General features: G+C 32.0%; 1 protein-coding gene across 1 annotated transcript; it reads left to right on the forward strand.

The window, feature by feature from the left end:
- Nucleotides 1–15432: 15432 nt before the first annotated feature.
- LOC110673057 (altered inheritance of mitochondria protein 32) lies at nt 15433–21156 on the forward strand. The gene is made up of 5 exons (XM_021836039.2): nt 15433–15867; nt 16000–16085; nt 18004–18309; nt 18384–18467; nt 20591–21156. The coding sequence occupies exons 1-5, from the start codon at nt 15622–15624 to the stop codon at nt 20949–20951; spliced, it is 1083 nt and encodes a 360-aa protein (XP_021691731.2). The 5' UTR covers nt 15433–15621; the 3' UTR covers nt 20952–21156.
- The last annotated feature ends 3039 nt before the right edge of the window (nt 21157–24195 follow it).

Here is a 24195-nt window from a genome sequence, read left to right on the forward strand (position 1 = left end):
AGAAAATATAAGATAAAATTCATAGACCAACTATAAAAATTATCCAAAATAATCAACATTCATGATTAATCCTGAGTTTTAATGATGTGATGATCTAATTGTGTATATTTGAAATCAAAAGGATTTATAATATCCTCATTTGTAAGGAAGTAAATGGCTACATTTTGAAAAAAATTCATTTGAAAAAAAAAATTCAATTCAATTCTAAAAAAAATTAACTAAATTAAATTTTTACAAAATTTTAATTTCCAAACAAGGGAATTAAGTTTTTAAATATGACAATGGATAAAAAAAAATTAATTAAATTAAATTGTTATAAATTTCTAATTCCTAAATAGGCTGTAAATGAATTAGAAGGTATATTACAAGTTTGAGAAGATTAGAAAATAAAAAATATTTTCAAATTTTGCCTAGATTTGAGGGTGGATTTTCCTTTATGATGTGTGGACCAAATTAAGCATATGTGATGGTTACAACTATCTATGCTTTCAAGGTGCAAGAAAAAGAAGAGAACATGTTGAAAATGTGAGTAAGAGAGAGAGAGAGAGAGAGAGAGAGAGAGAGAGAGAGAGAGAGAGCAGGTGATAGTTCTGTGTAATGTGTAAGTGAATGAAGGGATTTTGAGTTTGATAGCTTTCACAATTTTTGTAATTTATATACTCCACTTTGATAATGTATTTCTATCATTTTTATTCCTGAATATCAATAATAAATTAAATAACATAAAATTATATATTATTTGTATATTTTTATTCACTTTTCAACTCTCATTTCTAATAAAAAATAAATGTAATTAATTAATTAATTAATGTATAAAATTCTTATGTCGATATTTAATTTATTTTTTTTTTTAAATATTTGATCTTACAAACTTTACACCCTGATTAGCTTTTGGAGTTGAAGAATGGCACATTTTGTTTACCAAAAGAGTGAGGAAACTAAAGGTCTGTGAGGGACAGTGGGCATAGCTGAAGGCCCACCAGCCATTGTTTCGTAAGAGAATGCGTCAGCGATGAGCATAAGCTTTGCTTTGCTTGCCACGCACGGACTGCAATTGCTATTTAAAAGATTCAATACGTGATTGATTGCTTCTTCTTCGCTAGTTTTCTCCTTGCTTATGTTTCTGGGTAGACTTTTCTCGTGCTCTTGGCCCTCCTTGAATAAGTTATTATTTGATTTTTATATTTTAATAAAATTAATTATTTTTTTATTTTAAAATATATATTATTTAATTTTTTATTTTTAATTTATTAAATTAATTAACTTTTTATTAATTTTTCTATTAATCAACATATTTTAGTTCAATCAAATTATTATTTAGCCCATTTACTTTAATTAAATTAATTAATCAATTTTAATATTTTGAAAATTTTATTATTTAGTATTAATTGATTCTTGTATTTTTAAAAATATATCCTAAATAAAAAATGAATTTTTTTTGTGTATGAAAACTAAATCTAAATTTATATATATTTTTTAAATTGCTGAAATATTTTCATTTAATTTTTTAGCATCATTTTTATGTTTTATCTATTGAGAAATAATATTTAATCAAATATTACTTGATTTGGATCTTCAAGTAATTAAGGCGATAATCTAACAAAATTGAATGAAATTATACTTAAACAATTAAAAAAATACAAATTTAAATTTATTTTTCACTCAACAAAATTTATATTTTTCATGTATAGGAATGTGTTTTTCAAAATATTAAAATCAATTAATTAATTTATTAAAATATAAAAACTAAATAATAATATTTTTTAAAATATAAAGATTAACTAATTAGTTTCACTAAAATAAAAAAATTAAATAATAATTTAACTGGTATTAATTAATACAAAATTTGATAAAAAAAACTAAATAATTTAATAGAATCAAAATATAAAGATAAATAATATATTTTTTAAAATGCAATGACTAAATAATTAATTTTACTAAAATACAAAAACTAAATAATAATCAAACCTTAATTATTATCACTTATAAACAAAAAAATTATTCAATACATTCAATATATGTATTATTTCATGGATAACTATATGGAATACATTTCTCATATTAAAGAGAATTCATATTCATATATTTTATAAATGATGTGTTCTAGAATTTGCCTATAAAGCAATATTTTTCTCACATAATTGCAGATTATGAATAGGAAAATGACATACAAAGTTAAAATAAAAATATACATTTAAATAAAAATTGTTTATTCAAATTTATGAATGTTATTGAAAATTCATTTAAAATGGTTTTGTAAGATATTTTAAAACCACACCATCAAATGAATTATATTTCACATTTATGACTTCAAATCAATTAAGAAAACTTATTATCACATTTAATTTTCACATTTTAAACTCCTCCATTCAAATATAAAAAAGAACAATTATTTTCGGAAAATTATTGAATATACTTGAAATATTAAATTTTAGTTTTTATTTATTTATATAAATATGGATATTTTCATAAATAGTGACAGCAAATGACACTGTATTTTTCAATTTGCCACTGTTTTTACCATTTTTACAAATACCTTATGGCTCATCTATGACGTAACACGTAGGAACCGTCAAGGAGAGGGACTGACTTTTAATTGTTACTGTTTGTAAGCATTAAAATTCGACAGCCCAATCAAAGCGGACCACTTTAGCAAACATAGTAAAAGAATTAATGAGTTTGGACGTTTGTGACTGGAAACTTCTCGTTACCCTAACATTGTCTTTCTCTAGCATTCCGTAATAAAATGAAAATACCGTTTGCTGCTTTTCCACGAGCTTGCTCCCACGCTCCAATCAGAGTGATTTAAGCAGCTTCCATTTTTTATGGCGTAAAATTAATTTACGATAAAAATTTTCATTAAAATAAGTTGTTGGGCTTAGTAACTAATATTTTTTATGAACATGCGTGTTTATGTTTATGTAGATTTAATCTATCACAATTTTATAATGTTTAATTATAATTTTAACTTGTTCCTAATTGCTAACACGCATCCTATATATGCTTAGTCATAATTTAGGATCTATTTAGTATTGTTATTGAAACTATTATTGAGAGAATCACTTTTTTAAATATACTAATTAAAAAATATTAAAAAATAATTTAAAATTAAATTCAATAAGTTTTATCCATAAGAACTCTAAAATAATAAAATGATTATTTTTAAACAAATTTTTTAAACAACATCTAAAATGATGCTATCGAAAGTTCCTGGGATCTGGTCTTAACACTACGTAAGCCAGCAATAAAGAAAAAGAATGAGGTGAGTGGCCTTCTGGTAAGTCACTCATACGCTCAAGTCAGAGAACTAAATATCGAAAATATTGGAAAAATTGTAATGGGATTTTGAGAATGAGAATATGAATATATATTTCTAGTTACTTAGTTGGTATTTATAGGCCTTTTAGGGAAATAGTCATTACTTCGTTTATGAAAATAATTTTGGCTTGATCCGCCAGGATCATCTCCATGAAATTCACTCTTGCTTTATTACTGGTATGATTATTGCTCGGCATGTGAGATCCGGACTTTACTTAATTACTGGCATGATTATTGCTCGTTTATCTTTTGCTCCCCTTGTTGGGCGATCGAAGGTGTTTTGTTCAGTCTTGTTTTAGTTCCTGGTGCTTTATCCGGCTCGCTTGATCTTTTGAGCATCTAAAATCTTGTTTAACCTTTTCCAATTGCCATGTTAGACATTCACGTAGAATTTTGAATATTTGACTTAGATTTTGGGCTAGTAGTATCATTTGTCCCCCCCTCTGGTCATCATGAACCTTTAGGTTCATGTTATTATTCATCCAGATAGGATATGACATGTGTCGGTTCTTTTGGGTTATCGTGTTTACCCTTGTGGATAGATGTCGTCATATATAAAGTTTCTCTCGAGAAGATAAAATATTTTTTGATAGCATAATGATGACGGTTTTTGAATTTCGAAAGACTTTCAATGCTCTTTCTATAAAATTGTACCTCTTCACATATCATTTCATTTCTTGTTCTTTAATTTCTCTAGTTATCATCCCAGTGTCTCCGATGAGTCCTTTAAATCTTCCAATGAATCTTTCTTTTTTTGAAGGTAATCAACTCCTCTTATTTTTCCCTTCTACTTTTTCTTTTAAATCATGAGTGAGGTTCGAGTGCCACTCCTCTTTTGCCTGGAATCTTCTATAGCCAAGAAAGTAGTACCTGAGAGCTTTTTTTAGAGTCGGACCACCCCCGTCGTGATGGTATAGAAGTTTCGGTGGTTACCGGTCCCTCTGCTCCATCGGATGCCACCAGGTCTCTACCTCCTACTAAAGCTAACCCAAGTTCTTCCGGGGTGCCTATTGCTCCTAGAGTTTCTGAACTGCAATCTTGTTTGACTGGCTAGGATCTCCTGGACTTGTCCAAATCATATGGGATCAACAAAGATAGGTTTCACTTATCACTCACTAGTCCATGAGGTCGAGCGAATAGTTGCTTTCTTAACCCAGTCCATGTGGCTCTGTACGAAAAGCAGTTAAAATCAGGTCTGAGACTGTCATTGGATCCTTTGGACGTTGAGATCCTTTAGTATTATTGGTTGTCCATTCCCCAATTGCATCCTAACTTATGGAAACTCTTATTCACCATTCGAGTTTTGTGTCAGAGAAAAAGGCTTCACGCTTTGACTTGTATCTTTTCCATGTTCTTCCAGCTAAATACTAGGGATAATAAGAAATTCTAGCATTTCCATGCTCGAAAGGGGTGGGTCTTTTCACCGATCTTCTGTCTTCCCTAAAGAAATGGAAAGAGAGATTCTTTTTCATGGAAGATATAATGGATGAATAGTGGGGAAGCATACAAATGGGCTGGAATTATTTAGCTGATAAAAGGGAGAGAAAGGTATGATTGTAGGCTAAGGAGAAAATCGTAGTTCGAGAGATCCAAACTATGGTCTGGTCAGGCAAAATATCGATCAAGACTTTGCTTGATATTGAGTCCTGATGGTGGTCTTTCGTCTATGTGGCAGGGGACTCGGTGGCTGGCAAACATTACAATAACATCTCATTTGAGGGTAAAAACTTAACTCCTGCTTTATGATTTTTGATACTTACTGAGATTTCTTTCACTGTGCAGAGATGTCGAGCCGAGCCAAGAATATTGAAGAGCTTATTAAGAAGAAGAAAAGGGTCGAGGTTTCCCCTTGGAAGAAAATTATGAGATTCGACAGAAAGAGGAAACTGAGTCCTCGATTCATCGGGCCATATGAGGTTCTGGAGAGAGTGGGTCCTTTGGCATACCGTTTGGCACTAACTCCAGAGTTGGAGAAGATACATAATGTCTTCCATGTATCGATGTTGAGGAGGTACAGATCTGACCCATCTCATATAGTACCAGTGAAAGAAATTGAAGTGAATCTAGACCTCACATATGAGGAAGAACCCATAGAGATTTTGGCATATGAGGTGAAGTAGCTAAAGAACAAGCAGATACCTTTGGTAAAAGTGCTGTGGAACCATTATTCAGGCTAGGAGGCTACTTGGGAATGAGAGGAGGACATGAAGAGACAACACCCACAGCTGTTTAGAGACTGATACCAGGTAAAATTTCAAGACGAAATTTATTTTAAGGGGGGGGGGGGGAGAAATGTAATACCCCTATTTGCATAGCCTGGTACATTTTACTGTTCCGGTGACCTATGTCGGTCTGAATAATTAAGAGGATTAAAACCATGTCTAAGATACCTAGATAAGCCTTGAACGCAAATAATTAGTAATTTCCAGATAATTAACTATAAGTAAGAAAAACAGAATATAAAAAGTTAAATGAGCTGGAAGTCACAGCGATGGGTGACCTTCCTGAGAAGTGACTGCGAGGTCAGCCTTTAACTCAAATTTCGAATCGGAAAATGTGACGCCGTGGTCCTTAGGACCATTGCGAACACAGTGGGAAAGAGAAGATCACATAAAAGAATTGTTAAGCAAGTCAAATAATTAGGTCAGGGATCCGGAAGAAATATCGAATAATGTGCAAACCGGATTAAATCGGCAAGGGGCGATTTGGTCAGTTCACCCCTAGAGCTGACTCCTGACCTAATTGTCTAATAAAATAGGAGAAAAGAAAATTTTGGAATTGGAAATTAAATTAAAGAAATAAGGAAAAATAATTGAAAAAGAAAAAGAAAAGAAAACTTTATTTACATCATGCTTATCTCACAAATATGACATCATAAATGGATTTTCTTATTTCCCACCAATTTTGACCAAGTCAATTCAGTAAAAATACACCTAAAATTCATAAAATTAAAACAAAAAAATTTACTATTCTCTCCCACAAGTTTCGATAGCCTCACCCTCTCTCTCTCCTCCATTGCTAAAACCACAACTAAAGCTTGGCAAAGCTTGAGTTCACCCAACTAAACCCTAAAATTTCCCAAATTTAAACCACAAAAGCTTGTTATTTTCACTTGAGGAGGCATTAGAAGAAGGAAAGAAAAGAAGAAAAGGAAGAAAGTGAAGAATTGAACATCAAAGAAAGGTTAGTAGTTTGAATTGAAAAATTTTAGTTTATTACTTATGTTCTTGGTGTAAGTAACTTAGAAATTAACTTAAAATCAAAAGAAAACAATTGTTGGGAGACCAAAGGGAATTTTGGCCAGCTTATGTTAGGGTTTGACATGAATAATTTTGATGCAATTGATTAGTTGTTTTGATTGAATGAAGTATGTAGACATTGAATATGCACTTGAATTTTATTAGATATTAAATTTATGTAATTAGGGTTCTTGGCATCTTGGAAAATTGGAAAAAAATTTGTGGAATTGGTCAATTGATGCCATTGACCATACTTGAGTTGAGAAACAGTAAATTGTGACCATTTGTAGTGTGTTTGAATTGCTAGAACCAAGTTACAATTCGGATTGGTTAGTGATCAGATTCTAGCAGCTTGACCTAGGTTTATTTCAAGGACCAAACATGAAAATTTACCAACTCAATTGGTGTGAGGCCAATTGGGAATGAAACTAGACACATAATGGACCATTTTTCGTTTAGGAAGCATGCCCAGAAAATAACCATAGCCTAGTGAATAATTAGGTCAAACTCGGGTATAGTGCACTGCCACTGTACCAAAATGACCAAATGAACAATGTTTGTTCATTTGGCCATAACTGGAGCTATACAGATCCAAATGACCTGATTTTTATGGCATTGGAAAGGTATGATATAGTACTACAACTTTCATGAAGAGCACTAACCCAAATTCTGTCCATAACCCAGTCCTTTTGCCACCCAAAATTAGTTATTCAAAACTGCCAGAACCAAATTAGGTGCCCAGAAATTCTGGGTAGACCAATCCGGCCAGCTATGTTCAAATGGCCATAACTTGGGTTACAAAACTTTAAATGGAGTAATTCAAAAAGTGAATTAAAGTTAAGACAATAAGGAACAAGTTTTATGAAGAACACTTTGTCAAATTCTAACAGCAACATGACTAATAGAATAGTACAAAACAGGACCTTAAAACTGAAATTTTGAAATTTTACCTAAGAGACCTAGAATTTGAAGAAACAATCAAAACCAACAAAATTGGTAACCAAAATGTGGTATGTGGGTGAAATTGAAATCCCTATACTTATTAAGCATAAGAAAGTCAACAAATTGACTTGAATAGTGTCGTGAATAGTAACCTCGAAATGCAAATTTTAAAGAACGTCAAGTTAAGTATACTAAAGCTAGAAATAAATAGATTTGAATTTGTTTTTAGATTTATGATAAATTGTGATACTGAAACACTGTAAAATTGTGTGTTTCAGTATATCGAGTCAAGGCCTAGAGGCCACTAGCACGAGGTTTATGCACAACATAAAATATTCTTTAAATTTCCTTTGCAAAGTGCATGAAATGAATTGTGATTTATTTATATTACAAAATGGTGATTGAAATGTATATTATGCTATTGATCTAAATTGTTGAAAATTTAATTGCATGTGTGTTAATTGTTAATAAATGTTTGGAAAATTATTGAGATAGTTTTGAAACCAAAGTGTCATGACCATATATTTGAATGCCTCACTAGCATGACTAGTGGAAGGAATTAGTTTTGAATTTTGATTCCCTCTCTCGCTGAAGTGTTGAGGTGTGTGCCAGTAGAGGAAGAAATTGAATGAGTACCCATAGATTGAGCTAACTAGCCTTGAGATTCCTCATAAGCCTCTGGCTATTGAGATGAACATTGTTCTGATGGCATGATATAACTGTGTGTTTTTATGAAATTTGTTTTGAGACTTTCAAAATGAGACTGTTTTGACTAAAATTATAAATTGTCTTTTGTATCTACTTTTCATTTTTAGTACCATATTTGAATAAATGTGATTTGAATTATGCATAAAATGTTATTTTAGTATATTGTGCACCACTGAGTCATAGTACTCAGCGATGGTTGTTTATTGCTGTCGCAGATAGAGAGACTAGTAGAGCAGCAGAGTGAGCTGCTGAGGATCTCGGAGCTACATCCTTAAGATTTTGTCGAGTATAATTTTATACCCTGATTGTAATGTTTATTTTAATTTATGTAACTGTATGTACATGTATAAACTGGTCTTGAGCAGTTGTATAGATTTTGTAATAATATTATTTTGGATTTTCTAATGTAATTTTTGGGTTGATGAATGTAAATGAATTTTTCTTTAATGTAATGTGTATGAATTTAATTATTACTAATTTTGGAAATAATTGAATTAATATTTTGAGTTGTGAAATATTGATTTGAATTATGGAGTTGGGAGAAATTGTGTTGAGTTGAATTTGGTGGTTGATTTTGGTTGAAGTGTTATATTGGAAGTGTTTTCAACAGGTAAAATTTTTCGGTTTTTTCAAATACAGCCGGCACTCTGCCGAAATTTTCTTAAAATTTGTGAAAAAATGGAAATGGATAGAAATTATATATGACTTTTAAACCTTAATTAAATATTTTAAAATCCCTTGTAGTATATTTAATGGGTTATCGGTAGGCGAAGTACGGTAATTCATTAGGTATACTACGAGATCATGTTATACCTTACAGAGGAGTAAGGTGTGATAATGTATCTAATGTCATATGCTCCAAGGATGATTGACCATGCTACTACACATCTAGACGTCTCTGGTCTATGTAAGATCTTTCGTAGTGGGTAATTTGTTTGAACCTCTATGATGTAGGCTTCGAAGTAGGGCTTTAATTTGGTTGCTGCTGATAAGACTGCTTAAGGAAGCTTTTTCCAAGATTGGGTAATTCAGTTCTGATCCTTTTAATACTTAACTAGTGTAGTATATTGGTCTCTACTTGCCTTCTTCTTCTTTCACAAGGATTAAGCTGATGGCCTCTTTAGTAACTATAAGATAAGAAAAAAATACCTTACTCGATTTTGGCGAATCAAGTAAAGGAGGTAATGATAAAAACTATTTTCATTGGTCAAAGGCTACCTGGCATTCAACAACCCGATTTGAAGTTATTTCTTACTCGCAAAGCTCGAAAAAATGGCAGAAATTTTCTAGCTTATCAACTTATGAATCTGTCGAGGGTTGTGATTCGTCTGTTTAGTTGCTGAATTCCTTAATGTTGCTTGAAGGCTGCATGTTGAGGATTGCTCGGATTTCTCTGAATTCACCTTTATCCCTCATTTGGATATCATGAAATCGAGGAACTTGTCTACTTTTACTCTAAATGTACATTTGTCTAGGTTTAGCTTCATTCCTACTTTGTCTGATACAGCAAATGCTTTAGCTATGTCTCTGGCATGATCCTCCATTCTGTTAGATTTTATGATCATATCATCGATATATAATTCCACTATTTGGCCTTTTTGTTCCTTGAACATCTGGTCCATGAGCCTCTGATATGTTGTCCCAGCATTTTTTAATCCAAATGACATTGCTTTATAGCAGAATACTCCTGAATCTATCAAGAAGACAATCTTTTCTTCATCCTCTGGGTCCATCCTTATTTGGTGGTATCTTGATATAGCGTCGACTAATGATACCACTACATGCTCGGCTATTGTATCCACCAACTTGTCGATGTTCGGTAGTGGGTAGTGATCCTTCAAACATGCTTTGTTGAGATCTATGTAGTCGATGTACATTTGTCATTTTTCATTTGCCTTTTTCACCAAAACAACATTGGCTACCCAAGTTGGGTATTTAACTTCTTGGATCAGACCTGCATCCAATAATTTTTTAACTTCATTTTCAGTTACCTATTGACATTTTGGTGTGAAACGTCTTTTCCTCTATTGGACTGGTTTTGCCTTTGGGTTGGCGTTTAACTTGTGAGTAATTATTATTGGATTTATTCCTTTTATGTCCTCTGCCTTCTAAGCAAATATGGCAAATTTGTTTTTTAGTGTTTGAATGACCACTTCTCTGCTTGTCACGCTAAGTGCTATTCTAAGACGCACTCTTTCTCCCTCCTCTAATTCTTCCTCTCAATTGATTTTTTATAGCATTCCTATGTCAATTTTTGGCTCCCTCGAACTATCGCCATTCCTTTAGGAGCATGTAACTTCATACATAGCCATTGCATGCTAATCATTATGCCATTGTCATTTAAGTTCAATCAACTGAGGATAACGTTGTATGACAAGGGAATATCGACCATCGCAAACTCTATGTAAATTTCCCTCTTGTATCCTTCATTGCCTAGGACTATAGGTAAATAAAAGGTTTTGAGTACTAGGACTGTCTTATCACCTAGGTCGACTAGGGGGCACATAACTTTGGCCAGATTTTCTATTCTGTGTCCAAGTTTCTCTAAGACTTCTCTTGTTAAGAGGTTTATCAAGCTGCCTATGTCGATTAGTACTCATTGAACTGTGTACCTGTTCATCTGAACAGACATAATTAAGGGATCATAATGTGGTTATTTTACCTCATTGTCTTTTATACCTATGGTGATTGTCTCCTTACTTAGCTTGTTTCTATCAATGGAGAGGATTGCTAGGCCTCTAGTATTATTCAGTTCAAATGGTCTCTTAATGCCTACTTTGCTTATGTTTTGATTGCCAGCGATCATATTAATTACCCCAATCAGACTATCATCCTTTTTGGTGATGATTTCTTTATTTCTAAAGGTGGTTGTTCTTCTCTCATCTCAACTATCTCTTGTAAATTTTCTAAGCCGATCGTCTCTAATCAGCCACTGTATCTCGTCTTTAAACTGCCTGCATTCATCGATGGTGTGACCGTGATCTTCATGAAACCTGTAAAATTTACTCTTATCTCTTTTTCCTGTAGTTTTGGGGTTGAGTTTCTTCGGCCATTTGATTTGCTCGCCATTTTTTTATATCCACATAAATACTCTGGATCTGGACTCGTTCAAAGGTGTGTAGTTATGGAACCTCTCTTTGTTCCACTCTTCATTTCTGTCTGAACGATACGCCCGATCAGAGCTATAATTTTTCTTATTTTGTCTTTTCTCATTATTTTGTCTGGATTTCCTTTCTTTCCTCAAGCTTATCATTTGTTGTCAAACTTGATGTACTCTTCTTCATCAATTGATAATAGTCTAATGCTGGATTTTTTATGAGTGAGTCTAAAAATTTTACATTCCTTGTGCCTTTTTTCAAAGCTTTGTATGTCGTTTTATGATTCAGGTTCTCAATTTGTATTATTTCAGTGTTAAAATGAGTGATATGATCCCTTAGAGATTTACCCTCAGGTTGTTTGATTTTTTGAAGGTCTAAAGACAGCTTTTTTGGAGGGATGGAAGAGATGAACTTGTTCTTAAATTTGTTGGCGAGCTGATGGAAGTTTTGGATCGATCCAGGCTTGAGAGATTGGTACCATATTTGTGCCAACCCGATTATCATTGTTGGAAATACTCAATACAGGTGGTAGTCATTCACATTTTAGAGCATCATTGTTATTCACAAGTTTGCCACATTTCTCCTCGAGTCTGTTGTTCCATCGTATTTATCTAGCACAGGCAATTTGAACTTCGGTGGGAACTATTCAGCTAAGATTGGCCCGGATAGTGGAGACTCATCTTCCATTTCCAAGTTTTCTTCCTCCACCTATTTTTGGTATCTCTATACTGCTTTCACCAAACCCTAGTTTACCTTTGATCATGGTGATTCATCGGACTGTTCTTCTTGATCACTAGCAGTGACCTGCTCATTTTTTCTTTGTAAATTATTATTTTTCGACTGGGTGACTCCTGTTTAGTTTCTTTAGTTCTAGCCGGATCTGCCTCTATTAAAGGAGTTCTCACGACCTTTCTTACTTCTGGGGTAGGTGTCCCTAATGGAGCGCTGGTCCCTGAGATCAACCCTTTAAGGAAAGTGATTTGGGTCTTCATCTCTTGGATGAGCTGGTACACCTGCTCTCGTGTCATTCCTTGGAAAGGGTTTTGATGATCTTGGATGACAGCATTGTGTGGTGGAATCTGAGCACTGGATGGGATCATGGGTATAGCTAAATTTTGAGTCATTATTATTGTAAATGGGTCTCCTCCCAGTGTGGGGGTGATGGAAATGATACTTTTGCTAGGAGTCCTTAAATTTGTATCCATTAGGAAGACAAGAAACACAAATAATGAGAAAACAATTGGGACTAAAGATCAAAACTTGCTAGTAGCATAAAAAATATTAAAGGGAAGAGGAATGATTTCAGATGTAGGTTCTCAGTCGGTGATCTGAGTGTTCCCACAGACGGTGCCACTGATGTTATCGAAAGTTCTTGGGATCTAGTCCTAATGTCACGTAAGCCTACAATAAAGAAAAAGGATGAGGTGGGTGGTCTTCTGGCAAGCCACTCTGACATTTAAGTCAGCAAACTAGATATCAAACTATTGGAAGAATTGTAATGAGATTTTGAGAATGAGAATATACATACCTGTTTCTGGTTACTCGGTTGGTATTTATAGGTCTTTTAAGAAAATAGTCATTGCTTCATTTATGAAGATAATCTTGGCTTGATCCATCAGGATCATCTCAATGAAATTCACTTTTACTTGATTACTGGTATGATTATTGCTTGGCACGTGAAATCCAGACTTTACTTGATTACTGGCATGATTATTGCTTGTATATCTTTTGCTCACCTTATTGGGCGATCGAAGGTATTTTGTTCAGTCTTATTTTAGTCCTTAGTGCTTTATTTGGCTCGCTTGATCTTTTGACCATTTAAAATAGTGTTTGACCTTTTTGATTGTCACATTGGACATTCATATAGAATTTTGACTATTTGACTTAGATTTTGAGCTAGTAGTATCATAAAATAATGTTTTTATTCAGAAAAGTAATTTTAGTCTTCCAAATTCAATGTTAAATAGGTACTTACTCATTTGTTAATCTACATATCACCTAGCCTCTTTCTCCTCTCTCTATCTCTTTCAAGAAAAAGAGAAAATTATGTTGGAAAAATATAAAGATGCAACAAAAAATATATATACAAAGCTTGAGGTGTGTAGGACACTATCTTAAGAAGCATTTTTTGCCTTTCAATGAAATTAAATAGTACTCCACGTGATATAACAAGCTCTTCTATACATAAATAGAATGGGAATATCATTATTCTATGAACCCAACACTAGAACAAAGAGGAGAAGAAAGAGAGCATGAAGTTAGGTTATATTTAGTAAAGCGTAATGTAATGCAATATAATTAATTATTTAATGCAATCAAAATTAAAATATATTGTAATGTATTAAAATGTAATTGTCATTACATTCCTCTATTTAGTTGTAAAACAAAAATATAAATAATGTAACTTAATGATAATTTTTATTTTAATATTTAATTTATTTATAATGTTAAAAATAAGTGGTATTGGTTGCAGTGATTAGTAATTGAGTACTAATGGTAACTAAGTGGCGGTGGCGGTGGCGGTGTTGACAACAGTAGTTAGATGGTAGTGATGGTAGCAAGGTAAGGTAGTGGTGATGGTCATGGCCAGGTGATAATAGCTAAGTGGTGATAACGATGGTCAAATGATAATGATAGTAATAGGTGGTGGTGGTGGTGGCAATGGTGACAGAGTGTGAATAATAATAGTAGTAGTAGTAGTAGCCAAGTAATGGTGGTGATAGTTATAATATTGACAATAAAAAAAAAATCAAAACAAGTAATCATAATTATATCTATTTTTTTATCTAATGATTATTATGTTATTTTAAATATAATTAATTATATTCATTATGTCAAATTTTCTTGTGTTACCAAACAATATAATCAAATATTTACATTACAAATTTGATTATGTCATTCCAACATGGCCTAAGGGTTCTTAAAAAATTTTGCGTTATTATACTTAAAAAATTTCATTCTATACTATTATAGATTTATTTGACATTATTATTAGAATTATTGTTGAGAAAAAAATATTTTTAAATATATTAATTAGAGTGTATTAAAAAATAATTTAAAATTAAATTTAATAAATTTTAGTAATAAAAATATTAAAATAACAAAACAATTTATTGTTGAGAAAATCACTTTTTTAAATATGTTATTAGATAGTATTAAAAAATAATTTAAAAATTAAATTTAATGAATTTTAGTTATAAGAATACTAAAATAATCAAATATATTCTTTCATATTGTTTTTTTAACAACATTTAATTTTTTTTTGGAATTAGTTTTAGTTAGTATTATTAAACTCCGTCCAAAGGTTGACCCAGCGAAGGGACTGAATAAATGGGTCAATGGTTCGATAAGCCAATGAGTCATTAAAAATTAATTAAATCTATATAAATTAATTAAAAATAGTTTATAATTTAAAATAAAACTTTAAAATTTATTAATTTATATTTAATAAATTTTAATAGTATTTTTCAATTTTATATAAAAGTACTCAAATAACATAATGCATAAAATTTTTTATAAATTATAATTATCTTTTTATTATTTATAAAATATTAAGTATATATTATAAAATAAATATATTAAAATAAAAAACACATAACTACTAAATTAATTCAATTAATTTTGATTTTAAAAATTTTTTTATAAGGCTTTGAGTTCAATTATCTATAACAATACTAAAAAAAAATTTTATTGAATAATTAAATTATTTAGATCAATTAGATCATACCGATTCATTAATTTAACCACTAAGTTGATTAAATTAAATCAAATCACTTTTTTAACTAATTGAATTATAAACTTGAACTAATTTGAAAGCTGATTAACTAATTTACTGATTTAACTGATTAATTCGATTTAGGTTGAATATCTTTGATTTTAACTCTTTAACCTCAATCCCAACCGCCAAACGGCTACTATGACAATTCGTTTTTTAGTTCACATTATTCTAAAATTTAATCCCGAGAAGAAAGTCCTAACAATTAACAAGAAAAAAACCAGTATTCATTTGCCACCTACTCCATTTTGCCAAACATTCAACGATCTAGCCCACACAGAAACATTTACTCTTCGGCGACCACTTGCGCGTGTTCCCCACGTTCCTCTCGCGCTTTTATATTCCTCCTCCAAGTAGGTGGGGCCCATTCTTTTCCCGATTATAAACGCTCCTCCCCGCTCTCTATTATATATCGCTCACCATTTTTCTGGTTAAGTCCTCTCCTCCAAACAGATTTCTCTCGCTTTGCTCTCGTCATTCACAGAAACCACGAACCCTAGCTCTATCTAATACACCTGGACAAATTGTACGTACTGTTTCAATGGCGGAGACTGAGAATGTTTCGACGGTGATCTCGGCCGAAGAGGACGCGAAGTTCGGATTTACTCGACCGGAGATGTACAAGAGCAACCTCGCCGGGACTGTGGATCAGTACGACCGTCACGTATTCGTTTGCTTCAAAGGCCCTGACGCGTGGCTTCCACGCGTTGAGGAATCTGAGACTGATCTCCTCCCCAAGCTCTTCTCCTCTGCTGTCAAAGCTCGTAAGAACGATATCACCGTTAAGGTACTCATGATTGGCGTTTGATTTTCTTCCTCTTATTATTTTTTTCATTTTACTTTATTTAGCTTGATGCGATTCGTGTGTTTTAGCTGTCTTTTGTGTTGATTTTTTCCCCCTCTTTCTCTCTTTCGATAGACGAAGGTAACGATATGCGAGGAACGCGAAGGGACTGTGTTTGAGAGCGGAGATGTGTTGATATTTCCTGATATGATCAAATACAAGTGAGTTTTCTGTGGTCTATTATTTCATTTTTCTGAGAAATTTTTTGAAATTGAGATTGTGCTAAGTTTCACCGAACGGTTAGATTTAGATGCCAGTAGACGAGGAAGGTTAGGGTTCTTGTGTTAACCTTTCTGATCGTTGAGCTTGAGATTAAGCTATTTTTCTGGAAATGCTTGGCCACATTAAAGATATGTCGAATACGTTGTAGCATAATCCTCTGTCCACTTTTATCTTTGTTTTTCAAAAGTTATTTTGTCCAAAATTTTATCAAGATCTGCTAAACACAATAACTATTTATACAATTTCCTAAAACCCATCTTATCACCCCTACCTCCCTCAGAAGTATATTGTTATACCACCTCCATTCACTCCATCCACTTTTATATGTTATTTTTTAGAAGTTTTTATGTCCATAGTTATTGACAAGACAAAGGAGTATTAATTTTTTTTTTTTCCAATTTTTCCCTGGTCATTTTGGTTTATGCCTTGGCAGGCTAGTTCAATTTAGCCTATTTTTAACTTTTTGTCCAAACTAACTCAAAAGTTTTAATTTAAGTTTAATTTAACTAAAAAATTAAAATTTATTGGTTAAATTTCTTAATTTCTTGATTTAAATCAGAAATTAAGGAGTTCAATTTCTTAATTTTGAGACTAAATTTATTGATTTAAGCCTAAAGATGAAGAAGCTTAATTTCTTGATTTTCTTTATTTTTAGACTAAATTGAGTTTAAATTGAAATTTCTAAGTTAAATTGGATAAAAAGTTGAAAATGGACTAAACTGAACTTCTCCGATAAGTACAGGGGTGTAACTGAGCTTTAAGTCAATTTACCCTTATATTTACTAAACAAAATAACTATTTGTATAATTTTCTAAAAGCTATTTATTATCTCTCATTTTCTCTCTTAATTAGATAAAATAAAGGGTAATTTTATCAAATTAAGAAGTATTTTGTTTTAATTTAGGTGATTTAATTGCTTTTTTAATTACGGTGCAAAAACTTTAAATGACATATAGAAGTGTTAAATGTCGTTTAAGATTTTTGTACGGTAATTAAGGAAGTAATTAAATCACCTATATTATAATAAACTTCTCCTCAATTTGACTAAATTATCATTTGTTTCATCTAATTAAGAAAGAAGGAGGTGATAAGATGGGTTTTAGGAAATTATAAAAATAGTTATTATATTTAATAGAGATAATAGTAAAATTGGAAAAAAATTAATTGATACATGATATATAATTTTAGACATAACAACTTTTAAAAATGACAGATAAAAGTGGACGGAGAGAGTACTTGACTATTTTTTACGCCTTTTTTTTTGTCATTGTGATGAAGACTGACCATTTTGACTTTTAGATAAGATACATGGCCTCCAGCATGATTAGCATTAAGGTTTTGAGTTTAAGGTGCCATAGGTTTTAGTTAATTTGAGATTCTAATGATTTTGGTTGAAATAATTGAACAAGAATTGATGAGTCTTATGGGTATCATTGCTATCATTTTTATCATCTGGTAAATCACAGATGTGGGTTTTACACTTTTACTCATTGATATTATTGCTACAATTCAAAATTTGTTTTAAAATTTTTAAAATATAATTAGTGTAAGATTTTACTGTTTTCAATGAATAATAACTTTCCAAGAAATACAAGGACTTATTACTGTCTCATTTCTTTGAGTTTTGCAGCTTCTGGGAGCTATTATATTATGAGACGATTTTACGCTTGATGTTTATCTATTCAAATTATTTGTTTTGAGTTTTGAGAAGCATAACTAGCAATGGTTTAGTTTTTTTTTTTCTTAAATATTTTTTTATGCCTGTAATGTTCAGTTGAAAATAAAGAAACAATGAGATTTCACTTTATTTTCAAAATTGTATTTCTTGATTCTGAGATTGTCATTTTGCAATCCAAGGAGTTTGAAGGAGTCAGATGTTGATGGTTTTGTTGATGATGTGCTTGTGAGTGGAAGGCCATGGGCTTGTGGGGTGCAGGAGAAGCTTACTGGTTCATATGTCTTTGTGTGTGCTCATGGTAGTCGTGATAAGAGATGTGGTGTTTGTGGACCTCTTCTTATTGAAAATCTCAAAGAGGGAATTGAATCTCGAGGACTGGGGGATCAGGTGTTTGTTAGTGCCTGCTCTCATGTTGGGGGGCACAAGTATGCTGGGAACTTGATTGTCTACAGTCCAGACTCGGAGGGAAAAATTATGGGCCACTGGTAAGATTAGACCTTTGTTTTTCATTGTAATGGCTCAAATTATGAAGTAAACTGATAATATTCTGTTCTTATAGGTATGGCTATGTTACGCCTGATGATGTGCCTGAAATTCTGGATCAGCATATTGGGCAAGGAGCAGTGATAGAACGTATTTGGAGGTATGTGTTTCTGTTTGAATGCTTATCCTGTTCACATGGAATTGTCTTTTTTGGATGATGCCGATTCATTTATTAAAATATTAATAGTGTTTATGTTTTAGTTTTGGGGAACCAAATCAATTAATATCACTTTTGTGTTTCTGAAGTGAACAATTTCTTTAGTGTGTGATTGTTGTTGCTGCTCCAGATTTAAACTGTTCTTTGATTGTTGCTATGGTTCTTGGTTGTTCACCTTGCTTCTAAAGATGGCCATAGTGGATTTGTTAAAATTAAATGGTTCCCTTACTTTTTCTTCCTACTTATTACTTTGTAAGTTGATAAAAACAATGTTTTTAAACATGGCCCAGTAATTGAACTGTGGAAGGCAGAATGTTAAGGTTTAACCAGAGTCAAACCGGTGTATTATTAAATAAATATTATAAAATTAATAATAATGTTTTATTATAATTAATGTTTTTATATATTTTACAAATAATTATTAAAATAAATTTGATTAAATTTTAATATGTAATTTTTTTGAAAATAATTTAAGTGTAATTAAATTTTTAAATAATAATGTTTAATTAAAATTTTTAATGATAATATTTAATTATTCATAATAAAGAAATATTTGAAGTTAAAATATTTATAATAATAAATTTATTCATATCAACAAAAATAAATGTTAATAAATTAAGGTTATATAACATAATAAATAGAAAAAATTTTATATACTTCTATTGTATGAAATATAATAAAATAGAAAAATAATTTAATTTAGTATGCTAATAAAATATAATAAAATATTAATACTATTAATTATTAAGTTGCAAGTGGATGAAGTTAATTTTTTTTTTTATTTTTCTTAACAATAGTTACAGGTTAATAATTATTAATTATTTTATATTATTACAATATAATTTTAGTTAATAAAAGAAATGAATTTATATAGCAATTTAGTTAATGTGATTTTATATATATATAGACGAATCTTAAAAAAAAAAGACTTTTTATTATTAAAAATACATCATTAAAATAGAGGATATTTAAATTTATGAGGGAGGGGTCAATTTAAGTAAATATATATGAGTACTCAACTCAAACTCAACTAAGTTTTTATTCAAAAATTTGGGGTCGGCTATATGGATTCTCTTTCTCTATTCTAAACGATTTTGGGTTAAATTCTCGGAAATATGTAATGCTTCTAGGTTATATTTTACTACTCTTCTCCAAGTCAGTTTAGGTCTATCCCTTCTTTTCTTTCTATCCTCTGCCTTAATGTGCTCTACTTGTCTAACTGGAGCCTCTGTATGCTAAATAAATATATACGAGTAATTCTTAAAAAAAAAAAAAAAAGGGCTCAATTGACCCATCTTTTATTATAGTAGATCCACCATTATATATATATATATATCTGTGTGTGTGTGTGTGTCCCATGTTTGAATCCTAGGAGCTCCTCTAGCCGCTTTTTTTCTTTGAGAAATTGGAATGCCTGGTTCAATTCCGGCCGGGTGGTCTGATTCACTGGTTACCCGGCTAGTTCAAACCAGTTTGCACCGGATTTCTAAAAATTGGGTTTGATGGTTAAACCAAATTGGATCAGGCTCAGGTTTCCTATTAAACCGGTCCGAGCGGTTGGTCCAGTCCAAGTTTAACAATATAGGATAAAATTTGTTTGAAGCGTGGTAATGTCTCTCTATTTAAATCCCGTGAACTTTGGTTCCTTTCTTTGATATGAAGTTTCTGGAAGTTGCTGATTTTGAACTTGTACTGCACTAACTATAAGCAGTGTTTTAAAGTTTAGTTTCTTTGACCTTGATATAAATTTAGCTTGAAATCAAGTAGAATGATTTGAATTAGATTGGAGTTAAGTTCTTACTTTTCTATTTGATGTATTGTCAAAATAGACAAGTCATTGAAGGTAACAAAACATGACAGGTGATCTTCCTTCTAAACTGGCATATACTTATTGCAAGGATGTCCTAATTATAATGAATTGGTTTTCCAATGTTGCATGAATACTCGGGTGTTATACTGTTCACTGGTTCTGCTTCTCTTTTCCTATTCAAATATAATTACTTTATTGATTTATCTAGCATCATTTAATACATTGAGGAGCATGGATTTACAATAATCAAATACAGGGGCCAAATGGGTGCACCTACTGAAGAAGGTGAAAAGTTGGCTGAGCAAAAGCTTCCAAATGGGCAAGATGTGAAGGAAAGAAAGAAACACGAAGAAAGCAACAGCGAGGTCACTAACGAGAATGTTGGTGGCTGTTGCCAGGGTACTAATGGGTTTTCATGCTGCAGAGATGGAAGTTTGGGAGTAGGTGAAGAAAAGAAACCGGAGGAAAACATCAAAGTTCATGGAAAGAAGGGATTAGGTAAACTGTCAAGCTGGACAGCATCATTGGAGCAAAGTGATGTTCTTGCAACGGTTGCTGTGATTGGAGCAGTGGCAACTGTTGCAGTGGCCTATAGCATGTATAAAAGGTCGGGCTGAAATATGCCTTGTATTCCATGCATTAGTATTCGTCTGTGGGTTAACATACCCTTGCTTTTTGTAGGCAGGTATACTATTACTGAAAATAATCCTCCAAACCACAATTTCTTGGGAGAATTGACACATATTTGTTTTTGTTGTAACGGTGGAAATGTATGGCCAAAATTTTAGCAGGCAGAGCGAAATGGGATCGCACTTCTTTTCATTTCTTGATTTCTACACAAATTATTTTGTTTTAGTAGAACGATATATACGACATTTGGGGAATGGATTTTTTTTTATTTTTTTTATTATTTTTTTTTATTTTATAAATTTGGTGAATGGTTCATGTTTGTGGTCAAAATTGTTGCGATGTCTGGTATATTATTGCAATGGTATTAATGGTCTGTGAGAAATGATTGTAATATATGTGGACTGAATATCTCTGGATTTTTTATGTATGCCCATATGAATATTGTTAGACAATATGGGGAACTGTTTAATAGGATATGGGAATCCACAACTGCTATGCTTTGACTTTTGAGAGTGGTAGTTGAGGATGAAGGGGTTCATTGTAAATTATCTTCGCTATATATCTTCTTAGAGAGTCACTATTTTATTGACTTTTGTATGTAGTACTAAATACAAGGTCGGTTTTTAAACATTTGAATGTTTTACATTCATGGCGTCCCCATTATTGGTTCCCAGTTCATGGACACGGGTGGGTTGGGTGTGAATTATGTACGACTCGCATCTTGCAGCAAATATTTCAGGATTCTAAGGCGAATAGGCATTTTGAATCTCATGAGCAGTTGGACAAATGTATTTTCGTGATTCGCTGTCTGCTGCTATTTAATTTGTCGTTGATGGTGTCAAGTTTGAACGAAATGTTGCCCAACCATATTAAATCCCTTCTCTCTCTCTCAATTATATTAAACACGTTTTGTAAAATGGCTTGCTAAATCTGCTGCAAACTTCTTAAATTTTTTAATATTAATTTTCATTATTATAGCAAATAAAATTTAAATTTATTAATTAATATTATTATGAATCATAATTTCTAAATTTTTATTCAACATGGCAAATATACAGTGGCCTCCAAAGAAAATGTCTATAGATGTCAAAGACCAACCAAGATGGCCAAGGTGGGTGGATTCCAATTGACTTGGCCAAGTAGAATTAAGACTACATTATCTAGACAATTTTATTATCCACAACATACATAATAAATATATTGACAACTAATTCGGCAGGGGCTGCCCCATCTAAGCAAGGGTTTGTCTCTTAGCTTGGAGTATAGATTCTCCCTCCTCACTTCCGAGTTGGGTTGTAAATAGGTTTTGGTATGTGTTTTGTTATAGGTTTGTGCTTCATAGAGAGGCTTTTTAGAGTTGCCTTGTGATTTCTTGTTTCCATCAAAGATTTGGAAGGGATTATGTATGTTGTTTCTCTGTTTTTCTTGTTATTTGTTGAGTTGGGTTGTTGGTATATTGATGAGATCTCTGAAGCTGGTACTTTCAGCTCTACCTTGCATGTCTCGATGATTGAAAATCCCTTAGTTTTGTCTACTTGCAACATTGGTGGCGTCCTGGTAGCTAAAAGTGTCACTGGAATGATTTTTTTTTTTTTTCAATCTAAGATAGGTGTTAGATTTCATTAAAAGGAGAGGCTTGAAGCCCAGCACGGAGATAGGCCTATGGCCATAATACAAATAAACATTTAAAACAAGCCTTTAAAAGCCTACCAGACTAAACCCATGACAGAAAAAAAAGAAAAAAAGTCTAAGAAAACCTAGCCCCATACAACATTAAGCCTAAACCCATCATCCCAAACCCTATCATGGGCCCAAAATCATAACCAGCAGAAATAAAGGAACACTGCTGCTCGTTGTCGAACATCTTCCACCAAAAGGGAGATCGCAACAGACTAAAACTTATCGCCAGGGCCTCACCTAGCTTGCAAAGCCTTCACAAAGAACCCAAAGCATAATAACACCATTAGAACCTAGGTAGCAAAACTTAAACTCAAACCAAAACCATCCAACATTAAGTCCATAAGAGCCAAACACAGAGGCTAAAGGAATTAATAGTAAAAGAAGAAGGAGAGTCTAGATGCCTTCTCACTTTCATATAGTCGGAGGGGTAGGGTCCCTCTTCTTTTAATAAAAGACTGAATGAAGCACAATCCTAGAAGCCTATCAATAGAGAAAGGAGGTAAAAGGAAGTTTTGTTTGCCTAGTTGACTAAAGAGGAAAATCAGCTCACTGCAACAACGATTGATAGATCCCAAAACCCATTCTCACCAAGCATATAAACAAAATCACTTTGCATGGCTGCAAATGGACAGGATCAAGAGGAAGGTTGCCAGAACCTACCTAAAAACTATATACAACCCACCTAGCAGCAAGGAGAGCTAACCTACCACCGGGCAGGGAAGAAGGGAGTCCTCTTTGCCCAAATGGGCACAGGATGCCACTTGGATGGCAAAGGCGAGGAGGTGGCACTCTTAATGAAACCCTAAAAACTAGAGGAAAATGGGTTGGACTTTTTTGTGGGCTGGATTGTTATCTAAATAGTTTAGGATCCTCTGTTTTGGGTTAGGGTTAGACTTGGGTCTTGGGCTTGTATCTTGCAATATCTATTGAACCTTTTTGTGATGCTTAATTTTATGAAATGAATATAAACCTAACTTTAGGGGAAAAAAATTCGGCAAAGGCAGAATGAAGACAAAGGGTGCTTATTTCTTTTTTTAATTATATATGTTATAATAAAATTCTAAAATCAGGGTATATAAATAAGAGTACAATACAATTTAATCTCTAAAGTTTAATAAAACCTATAGATTAGTCCTTGTATTTTTAAAATTTACCTAATTAGCTCTTAACATTTTAATAAACCTACATAAGTCCCTGTCATTAGAATCACAATTGAGTCACTATTAATTTTTAGCAAAAAATACTAAAATATCTTTATTGCATCTACCATAAAAATTGGTGATTAATCATGGATTTGTCTCCAAATATCTCTAAATTGTTCTCTAAATTTAATAAATGATTATTTATAAAAAAATTATATTGTAAATGTCTATTTTATTTCTTGTAATTTTTTTAATTTAAGTATAATTAATTTATTTTTAATTGGATTAAAAAGATAAATTTAATATGATATATAAAATTTAATTTATGATTTCTTTTATCCCAAAATAAAAATTATTTTCTAATATGAAAATTGTTTTTTTTTTTAAATATCATTCTATTTCTATGAGA

This window comes from Hevea brasiliensis, chromosome 18 (genome assembly GCF_030052815.1).
Source record: "Hevea brasiliensis isolate MT/VB/25A 57/8 chromosome 18, ASM3005281v1, whole genome shotgun sequence".
Classification (NCBI taxonomy): domain Eukaryota; kingdom Viridiplantae; phylum Streptophyta; class Magnoliopsida; order Malpighiales; family Euphorbiaceae; genus Hevea; species Hevea brasiliensis.

Bases quoted from the DNA above. Each gene is read 5' to 3' on its own strand.
- LOC110673057 (XM_021836039.2), top strand. From the start codon at position 15,622: ATGGCGGAGACTGAGAATGTTTCGACGGTGATCTCGGCCGAAGAGGAC. The intron at 15,868-15,999 runs GTACTCATGATT...CTCTTTCGATAG, and splicing joins AGAACGATATCACCGTTAAG to ACGAAGGTAACGATATGCGA. The intron at 16,086-18,003 runs GTGAGTTTTCTG...TTGCAATCCAAG, and splicing joins CCTGATATGATCAAATACAA to GAGTTTGAAGGAGTCAGATG.